The sequence below is a fragment of the Pinus tabuliformis genome, chromosome 2_1 (genome assembly GCF_031772625.1).
Source record: "Pinus tabuliformis cultivar Carrire ecotype Pingquan chromosome 2_1, CPIR1, whole genome shotgun sequence".
NCBI classification, from domain to species: Eukaryota; Viridiplantae; Streptophyta; class Pinopsida; order Pinales; family Pinaceae; genus Pinus; species Pinus tabuliformis.
This window is the reverse complement of record NC_142299.1, coordinates 40,875,646-40,900,520: the sequence shown is the minus strand read 5'-3', so window position 1 is coordinate 40,900,520 and position 24,875 is coordinate 40,875,646. Positions and strand designations below refer to the sequence as shown.

Here is a 24,875-nt window from a genome sequence, read left to right as displayed (position 1 = left end):
TATTGTAGAGCTTATCTCGGAAGAAATTAGTTATGAAATAATGGAAACAAATTCTATAAATCACATATAAATGACAAATTTTTAAATTCACATGAAAATATTCTCAAGGAAAACGAGTGTAGAACTAATGAAATAAAAAAAACTCCTCATATTAAACGAACTCAAGAAGAACCAAAAACCTAGAGAAAGAAAAAGGATAAGAAAAAGGAAGAATGTGGCATTATATTGTACATCCAAAATCAAGGGAGCCATTGGTATGTGGATAGTGAATTCTCCAAGAATATTACTAGATATAGAATAAATTTCCTATCAGTGAATGAAAAAAAATAGGAAGTGACCTTTTAGGAAATAATGCACTAGCAAGAATCAAGGGAAAAGGAATAATATATTTGGACAATGGAAGAGGTAAAGCCAAAATATTCTCTTTGTAGAAGGACTCAAAAACAATCTTTTAACTGTGATCCAAATGTGTTCAAGGGCATGATGTTACCTTTGATTCCAAAGGTTTTGAGATAAAGTAAGAAAACACAAGCAAAGTAATATCAAAGGGTGTGAGGTCCTCAAACAATTTTTACTCACTCAAGGAAGAAAATGAAAACTGCTATCTTGGAAAGCCTGATGAGAGCTTGATAGTGGCACATGAGACTTGGCCACTTAAATTTTAAGCATATTATGAAGCTCAACAAAAAGGAAGTTGTAAGAGATTTTTTAAAAGATTATAAGCCAAGTAATACCAGTTGTAAATCATGTCAAATTGGCAAGGAAAATTGAGTTCCTTTCAAGTCCAAAGAGAAAACATCTACCAAGCCACTTCAAATTGTTCAGACGGACTTATGTGATCCTGCTAGGATGGAGGATCCAAGTGGTGAGATATATTTCATGATGATTAATAATGATTATACTAGACTTAGGTGGGTTGTATATTTAAAGGAGAATTCTAAAGCACTTGAAAATTTTAAAATCATTAAGGCTATGGTTGGAAACCAAATTGATTGCAAATTAAAGTGTGTAAGATCCAAAATATGTGTAGACTTCACCTCAAATGAGTTCAATAAATTTAGTGAATAACATGGTATAAAGAGATGATTCACTATAACTAACACTCCATAATATAAATGGTGTGGCTGAAAGAAAAATCGATCAGTGCAACATCTAGAAAGGCCAATGATGGATGAAATAAATATACCAAACACTTTTTGGGATGAATATGTTCTTACAAAAATCCATATTTTGAATAAAGATTAGTTTAGGCTAAAGAGTGATAAGACACCATATGAGCTTTGGTATGGAAAACCAATCATAATAAACTACTTCAAAGTCTTTGGAAGTAAGTGCTAAATCAATAATAATGATGACAATTTGGGAAATTTTGATGTTAGGGATGATGAAGGAATATTTTACGGATATTTTACCAAAAAAATTTGATACAAATGCTACGACAACCAAAATTTACTAGTCCACCTGATTAGGCTAATAGTGAAGATGAAGTAAATTAGGCTCAAGAATTAGTAGAAATGCAAGAAGAACAAATAGATTTCTCTCATGCAAAAGCTCCCTTAAGGCACATACAAAAGCATCATCCTACAAATAAGATTGTTGGAGATAAAGAATTTGGTGTTCAAAATTGGAGAAAGTTAATGAATACCTCTAGTCAAACACATATTTCTATGTTGTCTATGATTAAAACAATTTTTTTTATCAAGATAGCCAAGATGAGAATTGGGTAAAGTCATGAATGAGGAACTTGATCAAATTGAGGAGAATCAGACTTAGGAATTGGTTCCAAGACCATTAGATAAAAATGTCATTGGTACAAAATGGGTCTTTAGGAACAAATTGGATGATAATGGAAAGTTGGTGAGAAACAAAGGCAGATTGGTAAGCAAGGGTTATGCTCAAGTTGAGGGAATATATTTTGAGGAATAATTTGCACCTGCAGCATGATTAGAGGAAATAAGGATGTTTGCAATGTTTAGAAGGTCACAAAAAATTCAAATATATTAGATGGATGTAAAATCAACCTTATTGAATGGTGAGCTTGAAGAAGAAGTCCCATAGTGCTACCACTGCACTTTAACCTGGGTGATAACTCGTTTCCACAACGTTACTTCTCTTGGATCTAGTATAACCAGAGGTTTGACAAAGAACTCGCCTTCCGATTCGGCCTGAACATAGCAATAAAAAGCGTTAAGTCTTTAACTAGTTTGTTTAATACATCCTTAAAGAAAAACCACACACACACACACACACACACATATATTACATGAATGTCTTGCCATTTGATTACATGATTAGCATCATAAACATATTTCTTAAGTAGAGAGACATGGAAGATATTGTGTACACGAATGTGACTAGGTAAGGCAAGTTGGTAAGCCATTGGTCCGATTCAAGCCAGGATTTGAAAGGGTCTGCAAAATCAGGGTGCTAATTTAGCACACCCGGTCCATTGCAGGGTGCTTTTCTTGGCTCGAACTTGAATGTAGACATGATTCCCTACTTGGAATTCCTGGAAGCTTCTCTTCCGATAGGGAAAAAAAAATTGACGGTCCTCAACAACCTTTAAATTGATTCTTACCTTTTTCACCATTTCCTCCATCTCTTCTAACATGTCCGGTCCTAGCAACAACTTATCATTTCCTTTTAAATGTTTGATTTTGAAATCAAATTCACTTAAGAAATCTGCCCAACGAGCTTGCCTCGCATTTAAAGTTGGCTGTTTGAAATTATTAATCAGAATATGGTGGTCAGCCATCAACAAAAATTTATTACCTAATAGGTAATGACGCCACATTTTTAAAGCATGAATGATCGCCGTCAGTTCCAAATCGTATGCTGAATACTTTTGTTCATATTATTTAAGTTTTCTAGATTCATAAGCCATCACTCTGCCTTCTTGCATTAGTATGCCACCCACAACTTCCTCACTATCATCCGTACAAACCACATATTCCTTGTTGGGATCAACAATTCTCAAAATAGGTGCGGTGGTAAGAAGATGTTTGAGTTGATCAAAGCTCCTTTAACAGTTGGGGGTCCACCTGAAAGCTTTTCCTTTCTTTTGTAGAGAGGTAATAGGATATGCCACTCTAGAGAAACCCTCCACCAATATTTGGTAGTAAACAGCTAGGAAAATAAATGATCTTAAATCGGCTACATCCTTTGGCAGCAGCCACTCCATAATGGTTCTTATTTTTTCTGGATCTACCGCAATTCCATCCTTGGTGATGATGTGTCCCAAGTATTGGATTTTTTCCTGAAAGAAATCACAGTGACTGTACTTGGCTTATAGTTGATGTTCTCTTAGGACCTGTGGCACAATGCGGAGATGCTCCTTATGCTCCTCCATGTTTCGAGAGTAGATCAGTATGTCATTAATGAAGATTAATACAAATTTATTTAAGAACTGATGGAATATGCTATTCATGAGACACATGAAGGTAGCTGGGGCATTAGTTAGCCCAAATGGTAAAACCACAAAGTCATAATGACCATAACGCATCCTGAATGTAGTTTTTGCAATATCTTCCTCCTTTATCCTGATCTGATGATACCCAGAATGGAGATTGATCTTTGAGAAGAAGGTTGCACCCTTCACCTGGTCAAATAACTCGTCTATACGGGGAAGGGGGTATTCATTTTTAATGGCCAGCTTGTTTAGCTGGCGGAAATCCATGCACATCTGCAGGGTTCTGTCTTTCTTTTTAACAAATAATATTGTAGCTCCCTAAGGGGATACACCGGGGCAGATATACTTCTTATCAATAAACTCCTGGAGTTGCATTTTTAATTTTGTTAATTCTAGTATGCTCAATTGTTAAGGTGCTCAAGAAACTAGGGAAGCTCCTAGAATTAACTCAATGGTAAAGTCTATGTCTCTTTTTGGGGGTAGACCTGGTATTTATTCAGGAAATACACCTGGAAAATTTTGTATCACAGGTATATTCTCAAGGGATAGAGATTTATCTTTTGAGTTAGCATACCCTACTTGGATGGCATAAACTTGACAACGTTTTCTGATGCATTTGGCTAACTGGGAGGCTGTTATAGGCCTTAATTGCAGAGGTTTCTACACACCTTGAATTTCATGTCTCTCCCCTACCTCATCTCGGAAGTTAACAATTTTTGTCTTACAATTTATGAGGGACCAATGTTTCTCCAACCAGTCCATGCCTATAAGAATGTGGTATGACCCCAGGGGTAACACGTTCAAATCAACTATAATAGGTTGACTAGAATTACGACAACTCGTCATCCGTCCACCCTGCAAGATGTTGGGGAAGCTCGGAATGTGTATAGGCCTGTGCTGAGGCGTTTCCTTCTGGAGGGACTGTCTGTGATTGAGAGCGAAGGTGACAATGTAGAACGGATATTGCGGAAAGCACTGTTTCCAGAACGACTCTTATGGCTCCGCTGGAATGAGTGTCCTTGCCGTGCCGTGCCCTCGTGGGTACAATTGAGGCTTTTAAGAGTTTTGGAAGTAACCGGGACGCAATTGAAAAAATTATGGAGTCACCGGGTAAGTAGATGTAAATGTGTTAATGTGCATATGAGTAGCATGATATCATCTTATATTTTTATAGAGGAGGATTACAATTTTTTTAAATTGTTTTGATGGGAGTTAACAAAAAATTGTAAATTATTTCAAATATTGCTTTAATTCTGTGTTAAAAAAATTATTGTTTTAAAAAATTGTTTCTATAAAGACAATATAGGACACAATTATTATTGTCTCTTAAGACACCATTCATTTTTTGTTTTTAAGAGACTATATGAATAGTGATATTTTGTCTCTATAGAGACAATAAATGAGATTAAACTATAGAAACCATATGAGTAAACCATATGTCTTTACTCTTAGTTATTGTCTCAACTTGAGACACTAAAAAATTCTCCTTAGAAACAAGATATATAGTATGAATCTTCTTGTTTCTTCATAAAAATAAACTGCTCAGAGAAACAAAAAAAAACCTGAAAAAACAAAGTATGTACTTTTCCATTGAGCTAGCATCCTTAAAAAAAATTGTTATCTCCATTAAAAAAATAAACAAAATAAACATTGTAATGAAAAAGAGATCAAGCCAAAAAATACAAGGTATCTATATAAAAAGAAATATTATGAAAAAAAATGAGGAAAAATAAAAGTATGAATTATTTTACTAATATACAAACATTTGTGATTAATACAAATACAGGAACTAGTCCATTGTGTGTGTATATATATTATAAACCCAATCAAATTACTCTGTTAAAATATATATGTTTTAAAGCCCCCATGTTATACATTATCTAATATTAGATAACAAGGAAGCTCATTGCCATCTGAATGAAATATCACCCAGCCTTGTTCATAAAATGGTGTGAATCAAGGGCGAATTTATTATCATGATGTTGCTCGGCTAAATCTAAAAATGGTGGTTAACTGTAATTTATTATCATGATGTTGCTCGGCTAAATCTAACAATGGCGATTAACTATAACCAACAGAAAATTGGGACAAAAAAGGGAGTGATTGAGGTCGTACTGCCTGTTAAAACTAAGGGCCACTGCCTGTTAAAACTAAGGGCCCCTGCCTGTTAAAACTTAAAACTAAAGGACCAGAAAAAATGGGGATGTGTAGATTCATGTTGTTAGACCGTAGGATATATTTTCTCTACATGGTCGCTTTTGTTGGTGATCTACAATGCATTGCCTTCATCGTTGTCAAAGTATATAACTGGGACTTATGTTGGACCACCTGGAATTAAGTTGAAGAAGGAAGGCATGAAGGAAAAACATCCCATAGTTTTTTTCCCACAAATTGTCATAGGAGGGCTTTAGCTGCGGGAGAGTAGGCCTTGTTCAGAGGGACTAGTTTGGAAGAGGCTTTGGGGTGGTACTTTTGGTGAAGTTTATAGGAGGCCACTTTGCTGGTTAGAAACTTAGAACACGTCTTTGGATAATGAAATGGGATTAGATCCCTCTGGGGTTAGAGTCAAGCCAGTTTCAGGGCTTGTTTCAGTAGATTACTTTGCACTGAGATACTCTGTATGGGCGGTGCTGATTGTGAACATGACACAGATTGGATATGAGGATAAAAACATGCACATGGCTGCCTATGATTAGATACTTTCTTTGTAAAATACAGAGGTACGGGACCAAACATTTAGCAGGTTGAAGAGTACAATAGAGCTTATGGTCAAAACCAATAATTGCAGAAAAGTTGTTGCTATACCACATTCAATGGGAGTCCTTTATTTTCTACATTTCATGAGATGGGTGGAAGCACCTGCCCCAATGGGTGATGCTGGAGGCCCAGATTGATGTTCTAAACATATAAAACCAATAATGAATTTTGGACCACCATTTCTTGGTGTACCAAAGGCTTTTACACGACATTTTTCAGTTGAAGCCGAGGATGTTGCTTTTGCTAGAGCCATTACCCCTACTGTCTTAGACAATGAGATCTTTTGAGTACAGACTTTGCAGCATATGATGTGCACGAGTCACACTTGGGGTTCAACCATGTCACTGTTACCTAACGGAGGAGAAATAATTTGGGGTGATCTTGATTGGTCACCTGAGAAAGGACATGATTGCCTCTCAAAGAAACACAAACACAATAGAACACCTATATGCAAAGAGCATATTTCAAGCAATAAATGTACAAATGACCCAGATTTTGAAGAAAAGGTCGGGGTCCATTATGGAAGGATACTTTCATTTGGTAAGATGGCAGCAGAATAGCTGTCATCTAAACTAAATATGGCTTACTACAGGGTAGTTTCTAAAAGTAATAACCTTGCCCAACATAACATACCTTGTGGAGAAGTTTGGATAAAATGTCATGAGATGAGCTGGGAGAGTGTGCAAGCAGTTGCTGACCATAAAGTATACATGACAGGAACTATTCTTGATTTACTTTGGTTTGTTGCACCAAATATGATGCAACGTGTGGATGGCCATTTTTCTTATGGGATTGCTGACAACTTGGACGACCCAAAATATAGGCATTACAAATTTTGGTCAAATCCACTTGAAACAGAGTGAGTGATGTTATGCACCTTGATATTCCATGATGAGTGTGATTAAGTTGAAGAAATATTCCATATTTGTTCCTCTCATGATTTCTTGTTTCAATTTTATCAATGATCGGACTCGCACTTAATATTTTCTAAAGCTTAAATATAGCAGGTTTAATCCTAAAAACCTGGGCCATTTTTATGCAATATTATTTTGTAACTAACTCGATCGCTTTAAATTTATTAAGAAAAAAAAATAGACAAGAAGTAATTGTTACATAGAGCTAGGTAACCTGTACTATCCTCCTTCATGGGAATTTTATTATATGACATTGACCCGAATAAACCCCACATGCTCCACAATAAATCAGTTCAGTGAATATTTAAACATAGGAAATCGACATAGTGTCCTTCCTTACATACGAGTTGATCACATAGGACTTCTTTAAAATGGAAACATCAATGAAAACAGAGAGCTTTGTTGAGCCTTTGTGTTGAAGAAACGCCTGCTGCAAAAATCACATGCTATTCAAGCATAAAAAATAAACCCACTGTAAAATTTATCTGCATTCTGAATAATGTTGGGTTATACAAAAAATACAATCATTTTGCAACAAGTGGAATTCTGACCTCAAATTCGCTGAAATTGTTAATTATACTTCAATAAAAGTAAAAGAACTAGACTCATTTTGAAGCGTCATCCTCCATCGAGTCTCCAAACAGATCATCATCATCGAAGAGTGCATTAGATTTTGAACTGGAATTTCGTCATACTATTTCTCACAGAGCTTTTTTGGTCGATCTTAGTCATGCCATTGGCAGGAACTTCTATTGTCACATTGAAGTAGCTTGCTCTGAAATACCATTGTTTTGTTTTGGCACGTTTTCCCATGAGGCACCAACCTGACCAGCGAAGGAATCCCCATAAATATCTCCATAGAAACCATCTTCCACTGGGGACTTGACTTTGTTCAAATATTGTTGTAGCTTTTGAGTGACCCCTTTTGGTGCATCACTCTCTTCCTTTGGCATAACCCGGTCTTGGCTTTTAGGTATCACTATAACTTGCACAAGACACTCGTATTTTCTAACAAGACTACCTTATCACTATAACCTGCACAAGAGACTCGTATTTTCCAACAAGACTACCTTCCTTTACCCCGATGAGCCCAGGGTTAGTGCTAACATTTGCACCATCTGATATTCCAACTACCTCCACTAACTCTCCACCATTTTGATCCCTAAAAGTAAATATTTCTTTCTGTGGTCTCTTGGCATCCCTTTCAACTTGGGACTACTCATCTTTACTAGTTGCAAAAAGTGCCCCTGAATCCTTAAAGGTCTTTGTACCAAGTCTATTCTGCATTCCCCAAAGTGGTTCAGGATAGTATTATATGCCACAACTGTGTCCTCATCTAAAGGATCTGGAGGATCTGAAAGGGTGAATTGTGGATGCAATCGTTGCATAGCCAAAATGGCGGCTATATTTTTTCTCAAGACATAACCTCTGGATGATGAAACAAAATGCGAAGACTTCCCTAGTTCAAGTTCTACAAGGTTATCCTTTGTCACATGCTCATTTGCAACAAAAGTGCCATGCACTGAGCCCAGATCAATGACATAGATGTTGCCCATATAAGCAATGCTTCGATACAAATTTAAGATTGCAGCAAACCCACATATTTTCTAAGTAGAAGAAATATGGGATGTATTAACTGCATGGCTCAAAATTACATGAGAGAACAAAGAAACAGGTGGCCCATCCCATGAATCGAAAAAGATGCACTACAGGAGAATGAAGAAAATACATATACTAAAGGGAATATCCAATTAATAAGCATTCACAAAGAGAAACATCAAAGTACACATTTTAACTCAGGCTAGGCAATCCAAAGGTAAAACGCAAACCAAAGGAAGCACTTTTAGAGCACCCTGGTGCCATAATGAGGGCCACAAGAGTCTACGATAGAAACTATGCAAACCCACTTGGAATAAGCACAACATGCTTGAAACTTAGAGTAAAATTTCTTGGGACTAAATATTATATTGGGCTAGTAACCAATCCACTACGAAGGTGTACAATGGATAGTCCAACAGTTGATTCTGACCAAACTGGGCCTTACACAAAAATCACATTGTTCCTTCTTAGTGAGTTGCAATTTCGATCGTCAGATAGACTCAATTAAATTTTAGGTAGCTACCAAGTAATCTTCTTTGGTGGAAGATGCAAACTTTCCATTTCTATGTGGCACAACAACAGCATGTTGTCAAGAGACGAATGGATGGTCCAACGTAAAATCACAAGTAATAACCTGTCTCCAAAATATGTGTCTCTGCTTATCCAAATTGATATGACTTAATACTTCGCCATCCTTCACAAACTCTAAATGAAAGACAACTAGTTTAAGCTCCACAACCCAGTCTGGTGGTTGCCAATTTGAATGCCCACCCCCTATTCTAGTGGCTTGATGCGCCACTGTCAATGCTAGAGTAGGTTCAGGAGCTAGAGTCATTGACACTCCCTGATGTTGCTGGTGTTGTAACTGTGTTTGAGCAACCTGTGATTGAAAAGGCCGAGATTGTTGTTGTTATTCCAAATTGGACTTTGAAAATGAGTTGACACTGACTGAAAATGGTTCTATTGTTTGTGCCTTTTTGAATCTTTCCAGGTTAGCTCAGTTGAATATCTTGAAACCAGATCCAACAATCCTGCCATATAGATAAAAAAGGTCAAACCTACTTCAAAGATTATAATTGTTCTGATAGAAGTATGATCCTCCTTGTATCCTTCACACACAAAGCGAGTTTACTTGTGACATGAAATTTGGATTTAAACTTTCATATATTTTCCTCTTGAAAGTAAAACTATACAACCTTAATCGTTCAGAATACTCATAGCAGCTTATTCAGGTAGGTTTCCCTCTGTTCCTTATTTGTATGTGATTACAGTGGATGCTCTAGGTTAGTTATTGGAGGCTACTAGGGAAAATCAAAAGGAATTTATTTCCCTAACGGAAACCAACTTATCAATGTCCATTCCGCAGATGACTTGGCTTTAACCGCTGAATTGACTGAGCATTATTTGTAAGATACTAGTATTTTCCTTGACACAGAAAAAGTTGTTAAGAGTGGCTTTTGGTGAGGATGAAACAAATATTTTCCTTATTGTTCAAGACAAACCGCTAGATTGGTTGAATCATAAACAAAATAATATAAATTATGGAGGGATCATTCATTATTTGGGCATCCCTTTTTGTACATAACTCTCTCTTGTTGATCATAGGAAGTGGATAATGGCCCAGTTGAATAAATACTTCAAGCTCTGAGGTAGCTCGATATTTTGTTTGCTGGGTAAGGTTGCAGTCAATAATAGAGTACATGCAATGGGAACATTTAGTATTCTTCATCTTTTCTCTTCTCAAATAACCTGTAAAATACTAGAGAAAGTCCCTAGAATTGTTCTTGTCCTCTCCCTTCTCAAGCAACCTATAAAATACTAGCCAAGGTCCTTGAGTACCTCGAGTGGATTGGAATATTTGCATCTTGCCAAATGATCAAAGGGGATTGAGATTTCCTAACATAAGAGCTCAAGCCAATAAATAGTTAGTATGAGCGGCAGAGAGGGATGCCCCTTGTCAATCCTTATTCAATGATTACATTCAATGTACTCAGCAAATTCACGGTATTATAGACTCCTTTCAATTGGATGACATAATTGGTCAACAACACTTTAAAGGATGTCAGTTGCATGGAAAATAGTACCAGACAGTTCCCAAGCATAAAAACTTGCATTGCTTGCATATTTCAGGATATGTGATTTGTAGCTTATCATTCTCCTTACTCATGCTTGGAGAATATGTGCCATATGAAGTTATAAACTACCAAAAATACATACCTCATCAATCTTCTTCTAGGATTCATTTTCCTCCAGCAGTTGATGACAAGTGAAATTTACAAAATAGTACCCAAAGTCAGTTTAGCTAACACTTAATATCTTAGCCTTCTTCAAACTTGATTACTTCGTTGATTTCATTACCACTAAGGAAAACGAAGTACAAAAAAAGTCATATTTTTGTACCATCTAATGGATACTTCCATTGCATCTTCAAATGGATAGAACTCACTACTTGACACAGTTTATTTTAGCTCTGACTTAACTCAGACAAAATTTTAATAAATCTAAACTAGAGACTTGGGTTATTTTTTGTCGTGGGTAAAAAAATTACAAGTTGTAAGGAATAAGACCTGGTTGAAGTACCATAACAACATGTCATTTTATTTCCATTTTCAAGTGCCACACCATCTCCTTAAGTTCAGGCTCCCTATAAAATTGCATTCTTAAAATAACAAACCAAACTGCTACACACTCTACATGTATGAAGAATTAAATCTATAACATGATGTGAACAACAAACAATGGTGAAATTGGAAAGGTCAAAGAAGAGTCTCACATTGATATCAAATGCTCTACATGTATGAAGAATTAAATCTATAAAATGATGTGAATAGCAAACAATGGTGAAATTGAAAAGGTCAAAGAAGCGTCTCACATTGATATCAAAAGCAAGTCAACATAAATATAGATTGAAAGGTAAGCATTGTTTTAGCCCTAGGTTCTGATTCTTGTAGCAGATTTCGTCTTGATCTTAACCTCTTCCTAGGACCTACATATTACTTAATTTAAAAGACTATCTTACAGATCAAGAGATCAACAAAGAGGGGATAAAAATTGTAACCCATAAGATTCCCTAGGAAGCACAACTAAGCGGCTTAATTATAACCCATAAGAATGGGAGAGACGCACTCAATCGTGTTGCAGGTATAAGCGGCTTTGAGATGGACGCGTGGAATCAGTGAGGATCTCCCATATTCCCAATCCCTGTTATTTTTGTTTGTTGGATTGATAGCTATATGGAAACTTAGCTAAGCTTTTCTCAATACTAATTTTACTTTCTGAATTATAAATATGCAGTGAAGATGACCTATTGAATAAGGTTGTCCAAAGCCTGCTGAAAGCGGTTCGAAAAACACGGTTGGATGCAACAAAATATGAAACTGGGTTGGGTCAAAAATTAAGGAATTTGAAAAGCTTGTGTGATCACAGCACAAGGGGTGTGTGGAGGCGCCAACATCGTGGGAATTGTCGGTGTGGGCGGAGTTGAAAAAACAATGCTGGCTAATTCATTTTTGAACCTTAAGAGTTCAGATTGCGATGAAACCTCCCTTCTATATGATGTGAAAGATAGGCTAATTCATTTTTCACCCTTAAGAGTTCAGATTACGATGAAACCTCCCTTCTATATGATGTGAAAGAAAGTGCAGAAAGAATGTGTCTAAATTCTTTGTAGACTCGGCTTATTAAGGATTTGAGACCTATAGATAATATCAAAATAAGGATTTGAGACTTATAGATAATATCAAAATAGGGGAGTGTGAAGAAGGTGTAGGGATATTAAAAAATGTTAAAATAACTAATTACTCTCTCATGAAGAGTTGGCTAACGCTAAATTTAGAGACTTAGTCAAGTTGAGTTAAGTCCAGTTAATTGGTATTTTGAGTAAAGTCGAATTTAGTGTGTGGTTGCATGTGAAGTTATTTTAGGCAAGTCGCTACTCGGAAAAGGTTTAAATACCCCTCACCGGGTTCATTGTAATCATTAAGTTTTTGTGTGATCAATAGAAGAGCCACAACTCGTGTTATTGTGTGTGAATTATTTTTGTTATTTTGTGCCTATCCTCCTCTGCCTTTCCAACAAATTGATATCAAATCCGAGGAAGGATCACAAGATCTATAGAGCCTGTAGAGCGAGTAAGAAGAGGGCTACTGGAAACACTGTTATTGCTTCTAACCCCCCCCATAAACCCTACCCCTTTGGTCGATCCGTCCCCTAATCCCTTCGAACTCCTGGATGAAGATCCTCCATCCCCCCGTTCTCCCCCCCGCTCTCCCCCCCAGCCCAATGCTATAGCCAGTATCTCATCCCCACCCCTCAGTTTCTCTCCTCCCCCCCTCCATTGATCGAATCCTCACTAGAAATAAAGTCAAAGAAACAAACAATGCTTTGGAACAACCAAAAAAAGCTGGGAGGAAATCCAACAAGGAACTCAGAGATGAGGCTGCAGCAAAGGATATGGCCATTGGCACCCAATAGCCAATGGACTCCTTCCTCAGCAAACAGAAAGGAAGTGGGGAGAAAATGCAGCAGAAAGAAAAGGTTGGGAACCACCACAAACTAAGTAAATAATGATTTTGGTCTCTTGGAACAGCAGGGGGTTGGGTTCTGCTTTAAAACTCAACGCAACAAGAGACCTAATAAAGCAAGAACAACCGGATATCTTAATGATCCAAGAGACCAAAATCAGCAACCAAGAGATTCAAAACTTGATAGCAACACAAAAAAATTATGAGGGAATAGCCATAGACTCCAACGGGGCCTCAGGAAGCATTGGCATGTTGTGGAACAAATGGCATTGGGAACTTGTCAGCCAAAAACTCAACAACAGTTGGGTCAGGACAAATTTAACAAAGAAGAGCACAAACGTCAAATATACTGTTATAAACATCTACTCACGAAATCATTACAGAGATAAAGCTTTATGCTGGGAGTCATTAAAAGAAGAGGTACAAGATGTTTAGATAAATAATCTAGTGTGGGAGGTGATCTAAATCTGATACAAAATATAGAGGAGAAGCTGGGAGGTAAATACTTTGGCGATTCGTCAAGAGCAGCCTTGGAGGATATTATTGATGAGCATAAGTTGCTTGATATCCCTCCTAGCAATGGGAAATTCACATGGAGCAACAAAAGAACGGGTGCTCATAACATAAAGGAAAGGCTTGACAGAATTTTGATTCAAGAGGATATAGCAGCAAGTTTTTCGTCCATCAAGAGCAAAATCGTGCACGCTTCAGCTTCTGACCATAAGCCGGTTGTGCTCATTTTGGACAAGTGGGAGAATCAGGGCCTGATTCCATTCAAATATAGCAAAATTTGGGACATTAAGGAAAGCTTTGGGGATATAATAAAAAAGAGTTGGGACGCAGAGGTGTTGGGCTTCCCACAGTATGAATGGGAAACCAAACTTAAAAATGTGAGAGCAAAAATAAAAACGTGGGCCAGAGAAGAAGCTCTCAGGGACAAGAAAAAAAACAGAGCTGCAAGAGAAACTGGAAAAGTGGAACAAAGAAAAAGAAAGTTAGCAAGACACTAAACAAGATAAAGCCCATGAAACAGATATGTTTTTGGCCCTCTACAAGCAAAATAGACATGAAGACGAGGAACTCAAGCAAAAGTCTAGATGTCTATGGATTCAAGCGGGGGACAAGAACACTGTTTTTTTTCACAATAATCGACGAGTGGGCAATCAAATTGACAAAATACAAGTGGAAGGACAGGAAATAAAGGGAAGAGAAGAAATAAAAGAGGCAGCTCATAACTATTTTAAAAACCTCCTCACAGCTGGGGAGCAGCAAGTGGACAGCGCTGATTTTCTTCAGCAAATTAGCAGCAAAGTTAGTGAACAACAAAACAGTGAGCTTGAGAAGGAGGTAACAGCGGAGGAAATAAGGGAGGCTATTTGGAGCATGCACCCGGAAAAAGCTCCAGGCCCTGATGGATTCACCATTGCTTTCTACAAGAGCCATTGGGAGACAATTAAAAAAGACATGGTCCGTATGATTAAGAATGTCTTCAAAAAACACAAAGTGGGAGAAAACACCAAAACCTCTCATTTGGCTCTCATCCCCAAAGAGCCAAATCCTATCTCCTTCGATAGATTCAGACCAATTTCCCTCTGCAACTCCTCATACAAAATCATCACTAAGATTTTGGCAAACCGATTAAAAAAAATCTTGCCTTGTATCATCTCGGAAAACCAAGGGGGCTTTGTCCCAAAAAGGCAAATAACAGACAATGTGATCCTCATACAAGAAGCTATACATAGCAGCATCCAAAACAATGAAAGAGGTATGGTCATAAAGTTGGATATGGCTAATGCCTTTGATCATGTTTGCCATCGCTTTCTTGTTGCAACTCTTCAAAAGTTTGGCATTTCCCCCAAGTTTATTGGGATCATTGAAGCGTGCATCTCCAATCCATGGATTGCAACGTTGATTAATGGAAGGCCCAGCAGATACTTTTGCAGCACTAGAGGATTGAGTTAGGGATGCCCGCACTCCCTTTTCCTTTACATCATTATGGCAGAAACGCTTAGTATACAGCTGGAAAATCAGAGAATCAGAAGGGAAATCACTGGTATCAGAATAGCTCGAGGGGTTAAAGAAATTAACCACTCACTCTTCGCTGATGATACTCTCCTGATTGGGGGTGCCTCTAGTATTATAGCCAGAAGGTTCAAAAAGGTGTTAGATGACTTCCTAGCTGCCTCTGGAGGTCTTTTGAACAATAAAAAATGTAGAATATACACTTGGAATGTGCCAAACAATATCATGCAAAGGATCTATCAAATCATGGAAATTCCAGTCCAGCAAAAACAGAGTCATTTCATATTCTTGGGGTTACCGTTTTCCAAAGAAGGGATTAAAACAGAGATTTGGAATAAACAAATAGAGAAAGTGAGGGGGAAAATTCAAAGTTGGGGGATGATGTGGTTAAACTTGGCTGGCAGAACCATCTTAATCAAAGCTCTTCTTTCGGCTTTGCCAATTTACCAGTATGCTTTAACTTTGGCTCTAGCTAGCATACACAAGCAAATGGAGCTTATTATCAGAGGCTTCCTTTGGCGGGGTGGGAGGCAGGACTCCAAAAAGTTCAGTTTGGTTCGGTGGGATCAAGTGACTCTTCCCTTCGAATATGGAGGCATCTCCATCCGTCTCCCAAACTTAACAAATAAGGCTCTTGGTATCAAGCTAGTCTGGCGCATGCTGAATGGGCAGGATCAATGGTGGGGAGAAGCCTTGGCTAGGAAATATCTCAACAGTCAGAGGTCCGTGCTGCTCAACGAGCTGATTCTTGATCGTTCTTGCACCCAAATTTGGAAGCTTATTAAAAAAACTATTCCTCACATTAAAGATCAAATCTCAAAAAATCCTGGGAACGGAGAAAACACTTCCATTTGGAACGACAAAATTATGGGGACAACTCCTTTAAAAAGAAACCACAATTTGAGAGACCTCAAAGACTGGTTGGAGGAGAAGGGTATATCCTACTTATTCTCCATCTCGGAGTGGGATCAAAATAGATGGACTGCTTGGAAAAAGCCTCCTCTACCAAATCGTCTCTCTACTTAGTGGGAAGAGTTGAAGGCTCTACTCTATGGCTCAGCTCTGTTAAATAAAAAGTGTATGGACAATTATATTTGGGATCCTAGCAGAGGAACTTACACCGTCAAATCTGGATACAATTTCCTTTGAAACCATAACAACTATGATAATTTGAGCCTTTGGCCAGCTGTTTGGAAGAATGCATGCTTTCCTAAAATCAAGTTTTTCACTTGGACCTTGCTGAAAGGTAGGATACTTACAGCTGAGAATTTGAGGAAAAAAGGCATCCATGGGCCTTCAATGTGCATTCTTTGCCAAGAAGAAGAAGAGAGCACCCAACACCTCTTTTTGAACTGTGTTATAGCTAGACAGTGTTGGAAGCAAGTTATCAGCCCCCTCGATTTGAATATTGACTCAATTGAGGAGCTGTCTCCTTTAAATAAGAACTGGACACATAGCTACGCTTATGCCAAGAAAAATAAGGCTGTCATTATGAGTGTCTGGAAGTGTCTCCCCTCCACCCTTTGCTGGCACATCTGGTTGGCAAGAAACAAATACATCTTTAAGGGGAAAAACCTAGCTCAGGTTCTATTCTAGCCAAAACTTGGGCCCAAATTGCAGAAATGGTCAGCGCTAAAGGAGTGCCACCTGTTAGTGTCGGTCTTGAAAGCCCTCCATCACTGATCAAAGCTCTTTGCATTTGCATTAGTAGGTGTCTCATCAGTGTCAAAGTTTGCATCCCGTTAGGCATGCCATAACCCTGATGGAGGAGCTGGTCTATTCATACCCCTCTTGGCTTTGCTGGATCAGGTCATATCAGTCATTGAGTTTTTCAAGCTTGTCTTGATGTGTCTTAATGTCAAAATTCTAGGTCTAGGGTTTTGGTCATTTGTCTCTGCAAGGTCATGTCTCTGAAAGTCCTTGAGTGACCAGCAAGCCAGAGGGAGGATGGTAAACATGTTTCTTTGATATTTTCATCATGTACAGTTCATTTCTAACCTTGGATTTAAAAACTCTGTTTTTAAAATCCAAGGTCATGATAAATTTTGTAAAAAGAATAAATTTCCAAAAAAGTCTTCAAAGAGACAGCAACAACCCTGGTCCCCTTGCCACAGTCCTTCAGATGATCTACCTGCAAAAAGAATCAGGTCAAAGCACTCAAAAAGTCAACTTCAGGATAAAGGAAACCAAAAAATCAGTGTTTTAAAAAAGTGTCAAAATAGACTTTATAAAGTGGGTTTATGGATGAAATTTTTTCAAATGAAGATTATAAAAGGTAATATTCCCTTCTTTCACTGTCATTGTGCATTTCAAAGCTTGCAAGAGAGATTGTGAGAGAGTGATAGGCGAAAGAGGCAAAAACACAGTGATTTCGGGCAGTTAGCAGGTGCGCGACCCGTTCAAGCCTGTGCGCGACCTGTTGGGCGGTGCGCGACCCGTCCAGGGCACTCCAGCAGTGTAAATTTACTACGGGCGCGACCCGTTGGGCTGTGCGCGACCCGTTGGGGAGCCTGCGTGACCCGTTCAGCTGTCTGCAATCAAACTTCAACCAAATTTCCTCAACCTCCCTTCAACTCATCTACATTGCTCGAGGTAGGGTCTTACTCATTGTTTTGGAGGTTGATGATGAAAATAAGCTTGTATGCTATGATTCTAACCTCATATCAAGCGAATGAAAAGACTTATATGGCTGCTTGTTAATGTTTGTAAAATGCTAGGGTTTTGTGACTGTTTCAAGTGATTTTGTCCCATTTGGTCCCTTCCCTCTTTTCCCCTTTCATTCACAGTCATGCTTTCATCTCTGTCCCATATTATTTGTACATAAAATGTAGACTTTTTCCCCATCCCTAAACTATAAACCCTACCCCTCTCCCAAGCACACAAAACCCTAATTCCCTCTACCATACACATGCAAAAATAGAACAAAAAGAAAAGATACATTTGCAAATAAAGAAAAGAGTCATGTGAAAATAAATGTTGTTGTATATCTAGAGTCATGTACATAACCCCTACATACCCTTGACATCCCCTTGTACATGAAAACTTTCCCTCTATGTTAAAACAATGTACATGTACTCCTTAAAAAAAAAAACAAAAATCTGCCTTATGACACACCTGAACTCCTATAAGCAAATTTGGTGTATGATGTCCCTATGTCCCTATTGATACATGTATGCCCCTTCCATGTTTACTATCATACATGTTTTTGTCCCATATGAGATGTTCTTTGCAAATGATTTCCCAATTTTAAAATGTGTTCCTATATGCATGACAATTTGTAAAGTTTCCCTTGAAATTCCCTGTTATTTTCATATATTCCCATTCCTCGTTAAGAAGTTCCCTCCCCTAACATTCCCCTCATGTTTTCTCCCCTTGAAACAGCATAGAGTTCAGCACTTTTGCAGGCAGAGGCAGCAATTCAATTTGTCCTTCAGTTTGTCCACTTTGCTCCAAAACCATGTTAGATACCGAAACTTATGAGCAAAGTGATGACCATTCATCATCTACAGAGGTTGAGGAATAGAGGAGGCCTCGTAGAGGAGGTAAGGGAGGACATCATAAGTGGGAAGAGCCCACTTCTTTGGCAGAGTTACAGGCTTGTCCTTTGGCAGTGAATTGCTTCCAGTACATGTCTTGCTATCAGTTTTGTGAGAGGATCTCTCAGATTCAGCATCATAGAGAGTTGGCCCGCTTGTTTGTCTTACACCTCCATGATGGACATGTCACTCTTGCAGGGGTGAACTTCATATTGACACCTGAGGTGTTCTCAGAGGCTACAGGGATACCAAATGTGGGTGAGGTGTGGCCTAAGCGCAGATTACTTGATTTTGTTCACTTTGAGCCCTATGTCTGGCCATCATTTGTGGGACTGTTGACGAGTGTTTTCCCATTCAGATTTCTCCGGAGCGAGTATGCTCCCCTCATGAGACTTATCATGCATTATTTTACATGTGAGGGCAGATTTTCACAGGTGTATTCATATCACATTCGCCTGTTGATGCATTTCACCCGGGTGAGGATGATGAACCTCCCGGTCTTCTTGTTTCACAACATTCAAAGGATGGTGCCCATGTTGCAGAGGAAAACCCCGGCTCAGCAGTTCAGGAGCCTTTGTCACTATGGTTTGATCCAGCTCATAGTCTCTCATCAGTTGACTCAGCAGGGCATCTCATGGGAGGAGTTCATCTCCCGTGAGTTTTTCACAGTGCCACCTCAGCCACATCAGGAGGCCATTCATGAGGAGGGAGGACCATATCAGCAGCCTGATGTTCCCATCACCTGACATGTCAGCTCCATTCCTTTGGTCACATATCAGAAAGGCCCAAGGGCCTTATTTGCAGCAGCTAGGCGAGTACTATCTCCACAGCAGGTGGAAGGGGTCTCGCCTTCATCTTCAGATCAGCGAGTGTTATCTCCACATCAGGTGGAAGGGGCCTCGCTTTCTTCGCCAGCACAGGTATTGCAGAGGGGCAAAGAGCCCATGGTTCATGAGGATCCAGTGATTGATCTCGAGGTCAGTTCTCCTAGCCAAGAGGCAAAGGAGATCATTCAGCAGCTCAGGGCCGAGAATGATGTTTTGCAGCGGAGACTTGAGGGTGCCCAATGGACCATCACTTATCTAGAGCAGCGGAACACACAGCTAGAGGAGGAGAAGGCACTTGATGAGTTATGGAGGATTCGTAGCGACCGAGTCTTGAACCGTAGGAGGCCCGGTGATCCATTGCCTGCTGACCGGGAGTCATTGCTCATTCAGGAGAATGCCCACTTGGAGAGGCTGTTGGCTAAGGCCAACCAAGAGAAAAAGCTGCTAAGGAACATGAAGAATCACTATTGGGCGAGGATGCATGTTTGCAAGGCAAAAATGAAAATGTTCCAAAGGAGGTTGTCCGAGGCTCTTAGGCGGAAGAAGAAGACCAACCCACTCCGTATCTTGGCTGAGGCATCCCTCAAGGATCATGACACCCACTAGCCTCTTCACAGCACCAAGCACAAAAATTTTTGGAAGTTTTGGCTCATTTTTGGCATTTTTGGGAAATTTACAGGTTTTGGCTTCTCAACGGGTCTCACCCCCGGTGAGACCCTTTGTCATCATAGCTCCGTTTTGCGAAAACTCAACATTGCTAGATTTTTCATGCAAAGTTACACATGCCTATGGATGGACTTGAGTTTTCATGGAGTTTTGGGCCTCCAAAAGGTCAAAATACAGCCAAATTTTGACTTTCTGCCCCTTTTTTGAGCTGCAGAAGTAGTCTTGGGAGAATTGACTTTTGACTAGGCAAATGACCTCCAAATCCAAAAATTCTAGTTGGGTTGGAAAGTAGACTCAGAGACCTTTCCAACGAGCTATCCTGTACCTCATTCTGACACCGGAAAGGCCTCCAAACAGGGCTCCAAATTGCGCGACCCGTTGAGGAGGATGTGCGCGACCCGTTGAGGGAACTTTGCCAGATTTGACCAGTTCAGCTCAGAAATTGCAGTTTAGCTCCAGTTTGACTTTCTGAGGTCGATGGTGGTCCTCTTGACTATACTTGTGGCACTTTTTGGATACTTTTACTCTTGTTTAAAAACTCTTCTAGAAGATTCTTGCATGTAAAAGGGTAAAATTGACTGTATGAACTGGTTTCCAAGTTTATAGAGGCAGGTTGTTTTGACTGCCTATTTTGTAGTGCTTAGTTTAGAAGTTGTTCAAACAGCTCCTAGGATAGTGAGCTCGACCCATGGAGGCAGGGAAAGATGTTAGATCATCTATATTATGTACTTTCTTTCTCATTTTCATGGTTGGACTCTTGAGGGAGAAGCTATCATTGTATTATTCACTTGTATCTCTGCAATTTTTGGCTAAGGAAGACCAGGGTTTTGCAGTCATCTTTGGGATTCTTGTGGACTCATTGTGTTGATGGTGTGTCTCTTCATGTTATTGTAAGCTTTGTTATGTGATTCATTTCCTTTCTATACTGCTGCATATTAAACAAATGAAGTGATAAAGTTAGAATTCATGCTTGCCATGCTCTGCTTTCAAATTTGTTTAATTTCTATGTTTTCTGCTGTCTAAAGAGAATTCAAATCCATTGTTTGCTCTCTTTAGCCTTCTTATCTTTCTTCCTAATCATCCACTTCAGCTAAAGACATCAATACAAGCTCCTACCCTGCCCCAAAGACCCCCCTGCAGAAACTGTGTCAAATCCCCGCACCCTAAATTGCAGCTCCTCAATTTGCCACCAAAAACTCCAAAAACCCCCAAATCAACCTTCAAATCAGTTTACTAGCCTAATATCAGTGTTACCTTGTTGTTCATCTCATCCCATTGAAGATTTGCCGAGATTTGACCGGAGAGAGCCTTCTCCTGCCCCGTAGGGCTAGCTACGAGGCTGAATGGTTTGATGTAGCTTTGAGATTTTCCTTTTCAACCTGAGGTGAAATTTCAAGTGCTATCACCACCCACGGATCAAACTAGTTGGCAACAAGTAGAAAAGGACTGTTACAACAAAGCCCCCATGGATGGCCCAGTTAGGAACCATATTTCAAAGACGATTAGAAACAACCATAAAAACTGGAAGCTTCGGGGCAATGAAAGAGAAATAGAGGGGTGGATCAAAAATCAAAGAAGCTACATTCTCTTTTTTGATGGAGCCTCAAAGAACAACCCTGGAAGAGCAGGGGCAGGTGGGCTTATTCTGGATCAACAAGGCGAAACAGTATCCACGTATGAATGGGGGCTGGGGACTCTTTCAAACAATAGGGCAAAAGCTTATGGTCTGCTTATGGGCACAGCATCCTCAAAAAACTTCAGGCGAAAGATCCAATCATCATTGGTGATTCTGCGATTATAATAGCTGCAATGGTAGCAGGAAGAGATTTCAAAAATCAAGCCTTAAATAAAATTAAGCAAAGAATCAACGATAATGTTAATCTGCTAGGAAAAGTTGCATACAAGCATGTGTTAAGAGCCCATAATCAAGTTGCAAATGCTTTTGCCAACAAGGCGGTGGACAGAGGGGTAGGGACAGTTAGGGAAAATCAGGATGTCTATGACAAACCAATTCCATAATCAGCCTTCGATGGCTGTCTGGCTCATCATTCAAGGCTTGATAAATTATAACAACCAATTTAAAAAGGGGGATAACTGTATAACACAGATTCAGAAGGAGATTCTCCCACATATGACTGACATGACAAACATAGAAAATTCGCCTAGAGTTGTGAGGAATGTCTCCGCCTAGAGTTGTGAGGAATGTCTCCTCTGATCAGAACTGCAGGCTTTGTATTTTGCTGCCGAATAATTCTCACCTTCAAGATAAGACAACAGTTGGTATATGTCTCTTCATGTGCAGGGGTACTCATCTTGCCATGAATTGTCATGATTTCACTGCTAGTATGGTTCACGAGAAGTTACACACCATAGATTATAAGAACCAGCTCGGGATAAGGCTTCCACACTAGAAGTTTCATCTCAGTAGCGATAATAGAAGGTTTCCAGGTCTCAGTGATTGTCTAAGGCAGTTTCTGTGGAGTAACATCAGCACCCTCTCTTCACTGAGCATGGGCAGAGGTAATTTGGTTCTGTTTTACTTAAGGTTCTGCATTATTTCGGCTAATCTCCCTTCTGCTCCTGTGTTTTCGATCAGATTTGTTTTTCAGGGTGTCTTAGGTCTTCACAATTGTGCTTAGTTTCTTCTCTTTGCCTAGTTCCTCTATTCGCCCTCCATAGTATTTCTCTCAGCCTCCCCATCACTCCTCCTCTTTTCTCGTCGGGATTGTGGATTTTAGAAGACACAGTGATCACTCCCATTAGCTGGCCCTTCTCTGCAGACTCGTCCCTTCCCCCATTCTCTAGCAACAGTTACAACGCATCTCTTATGATGGCCTGAACTCCAAGAATCTCTCGGGCATCATCAGGTTCTCGAAGTAGGGTGACAATTCTGTCACGAATCTGAGAATAGTTGACTCCCACTCAATCACGTTCAGAAGTCTTCAGCATCAGAACAACAATAAGGATATCACTTCTTTTGTCACCAAAATGTTTGGCAACCCCCTGGAACATATTGAGAACAATAACAGTTGTGTGCTATGTTGGGCAAATTGCTTTATGATTGGGCGTTTCATCAAAACCCTCAACGAACTCCGGGCTGAGATGGAAAACGAGAACAAATCCAAGAAGAAAAAGTTTGAGAAGCAGAAAGCTGAGATTGAAGGGCTCAAGGATAAATGTCAACATCTTGAAGAAGCTGTGAGCTACATAAAGACTATGAATCAAAGTGAGCAAGGCGAAGCTTCGACCAAACTCAGCAACAAGAAGGATAAGACCCCCGAGGACTCGGTCAATCAGTTCTAGTGATCTCATTGTCAATTTTTCTATGCTTTGCAAATTTTTGTCTACTGTTAGGACAATTTGTTCGTCAATATAGTTATTTTCTATTTCAATTCCTAAAAATCAAGACCAGTGATACAGAGGATGGGACTGCGCTCCTCTTTTGCACCTCCCCCTCTTTATATGAGGATACAGATCTTCCCCTCTCTATATGTACTGGGACCTTGTCCCTCCACTGTTGTTTTATAATATAATAGTACCCAACCATGTTAAAAAAAAAAAAAACAAGTGCGCATGAGAGTGTAAAATCCACACTTTGTTTTTTTTTTAAACATGGTCGGGTACTATTATATTATAAAACAACGTTGGAGGGACAAGGTCCCAGTACAAAAAGAGAGAGAGAGATCTGTGAGGGAGGTGCAAAAGGGGAGCGCAGTCCCATCCTCTGAATCACAAGTCTTGATTCTTAGAAATTGAAAGAGAAGATAACTATATTAACGAACAAACTGTCCTAACAGCAGACAAAATTTACAAAGCATAGAAAAGTTGGCAATGAGATCACCAGAACTGATTGACCGAGTCCTCGGGGGGCTTATCCTTCTTGTTGCTGAGTTTGGTCGAAGTTTCTCCTTGCTCACTTTGGTTCAGCGTCTTAATGTAGCTCACAACTTCTTCAAGATGCTGACATTTATCCTTGAGCCCTTCTATCTCAGCTTTCTGCTTCTCAAACTTTTTCTTCTTGGATTTATTCTCGTTTTCCATCTCAGCCCGGAGTTCATTGAGGGTTTTGATGAAACGCCCGATCATAAAACAGTTTGCCTGACAGAGCACACAGCTGTTATTGTTCTCAACCTTCTCCAGAGGGTTGCCAGACATTTTGATGACAAAGGAGATGCTATCCTGACTGTTGTTCTGGTGCTGAAGGCTTCTGAACATAAATGACTGAGAGACAACTATTCTTAGATTCGTGACAGTATTGTCACCCTGTTTCGAGAGCCTGATGATGCTTGAGAGAAACTTGATGTTCAAGCCGACACCAGAGATGCTCAGTAACTACTGCCAACGAATGGAGGGACTGGTGGGGGAAAAAACGAGTCTGCAGAAGGGAGGCAACCAATGGGAGTGATCACTGTGTCTTCTAAGATCCACAGTCCAGACGAGAAAGGAGGAGGAGGAATGATGGTGGGGCTGAGAGGAATACTGCGGAGGGCGAGTACAGGAACTGGGCAAATGAAAGAAACGAGGCGCAACTAAGGAGAAATGAGACACCCTGAAAACAATACTGACCGAAAACACAGGAGCAAAAGAGAGATTAGCTGAATGAAAGCAGGACCTTAAGTAAA

The 24,875-nt window shown here is 39.4% G+C and overlaps 1 protein-coding gene and 1 pseudogene across 1 annotated transcript in view; one reads left to right on the top strand and one right to left on the bottom strand.

Annotated features, from left to right (window-relative positions):
- The window catches only part of LOC149198671 (uncharacterized), a 153,592-nt gene that overhangs the window by 18,664 nt on the left and 110,053 nt on the right, over positions 1–24,875 (top strand). The window contains exon 2 of the mRNA XM_089400333.1: positions 4,228–4,519. Within this exon, the coding sequence (XP_089256459.1) occupies positions 4,228–4,519 (292 nt within the window). The remainder of the gene's footprint in view (positions 1–4,227; positions 4,520–24,875) is intronic.
- The window catches only part of LOC149198672 (protein phosphatase 1 regulatory inhibitor subunit PPP1R8 homolog), a 28,233-nt pseudogene continuing 11,193 nt past the window's right edge, over positions 7,836–24,875 (bottom strand).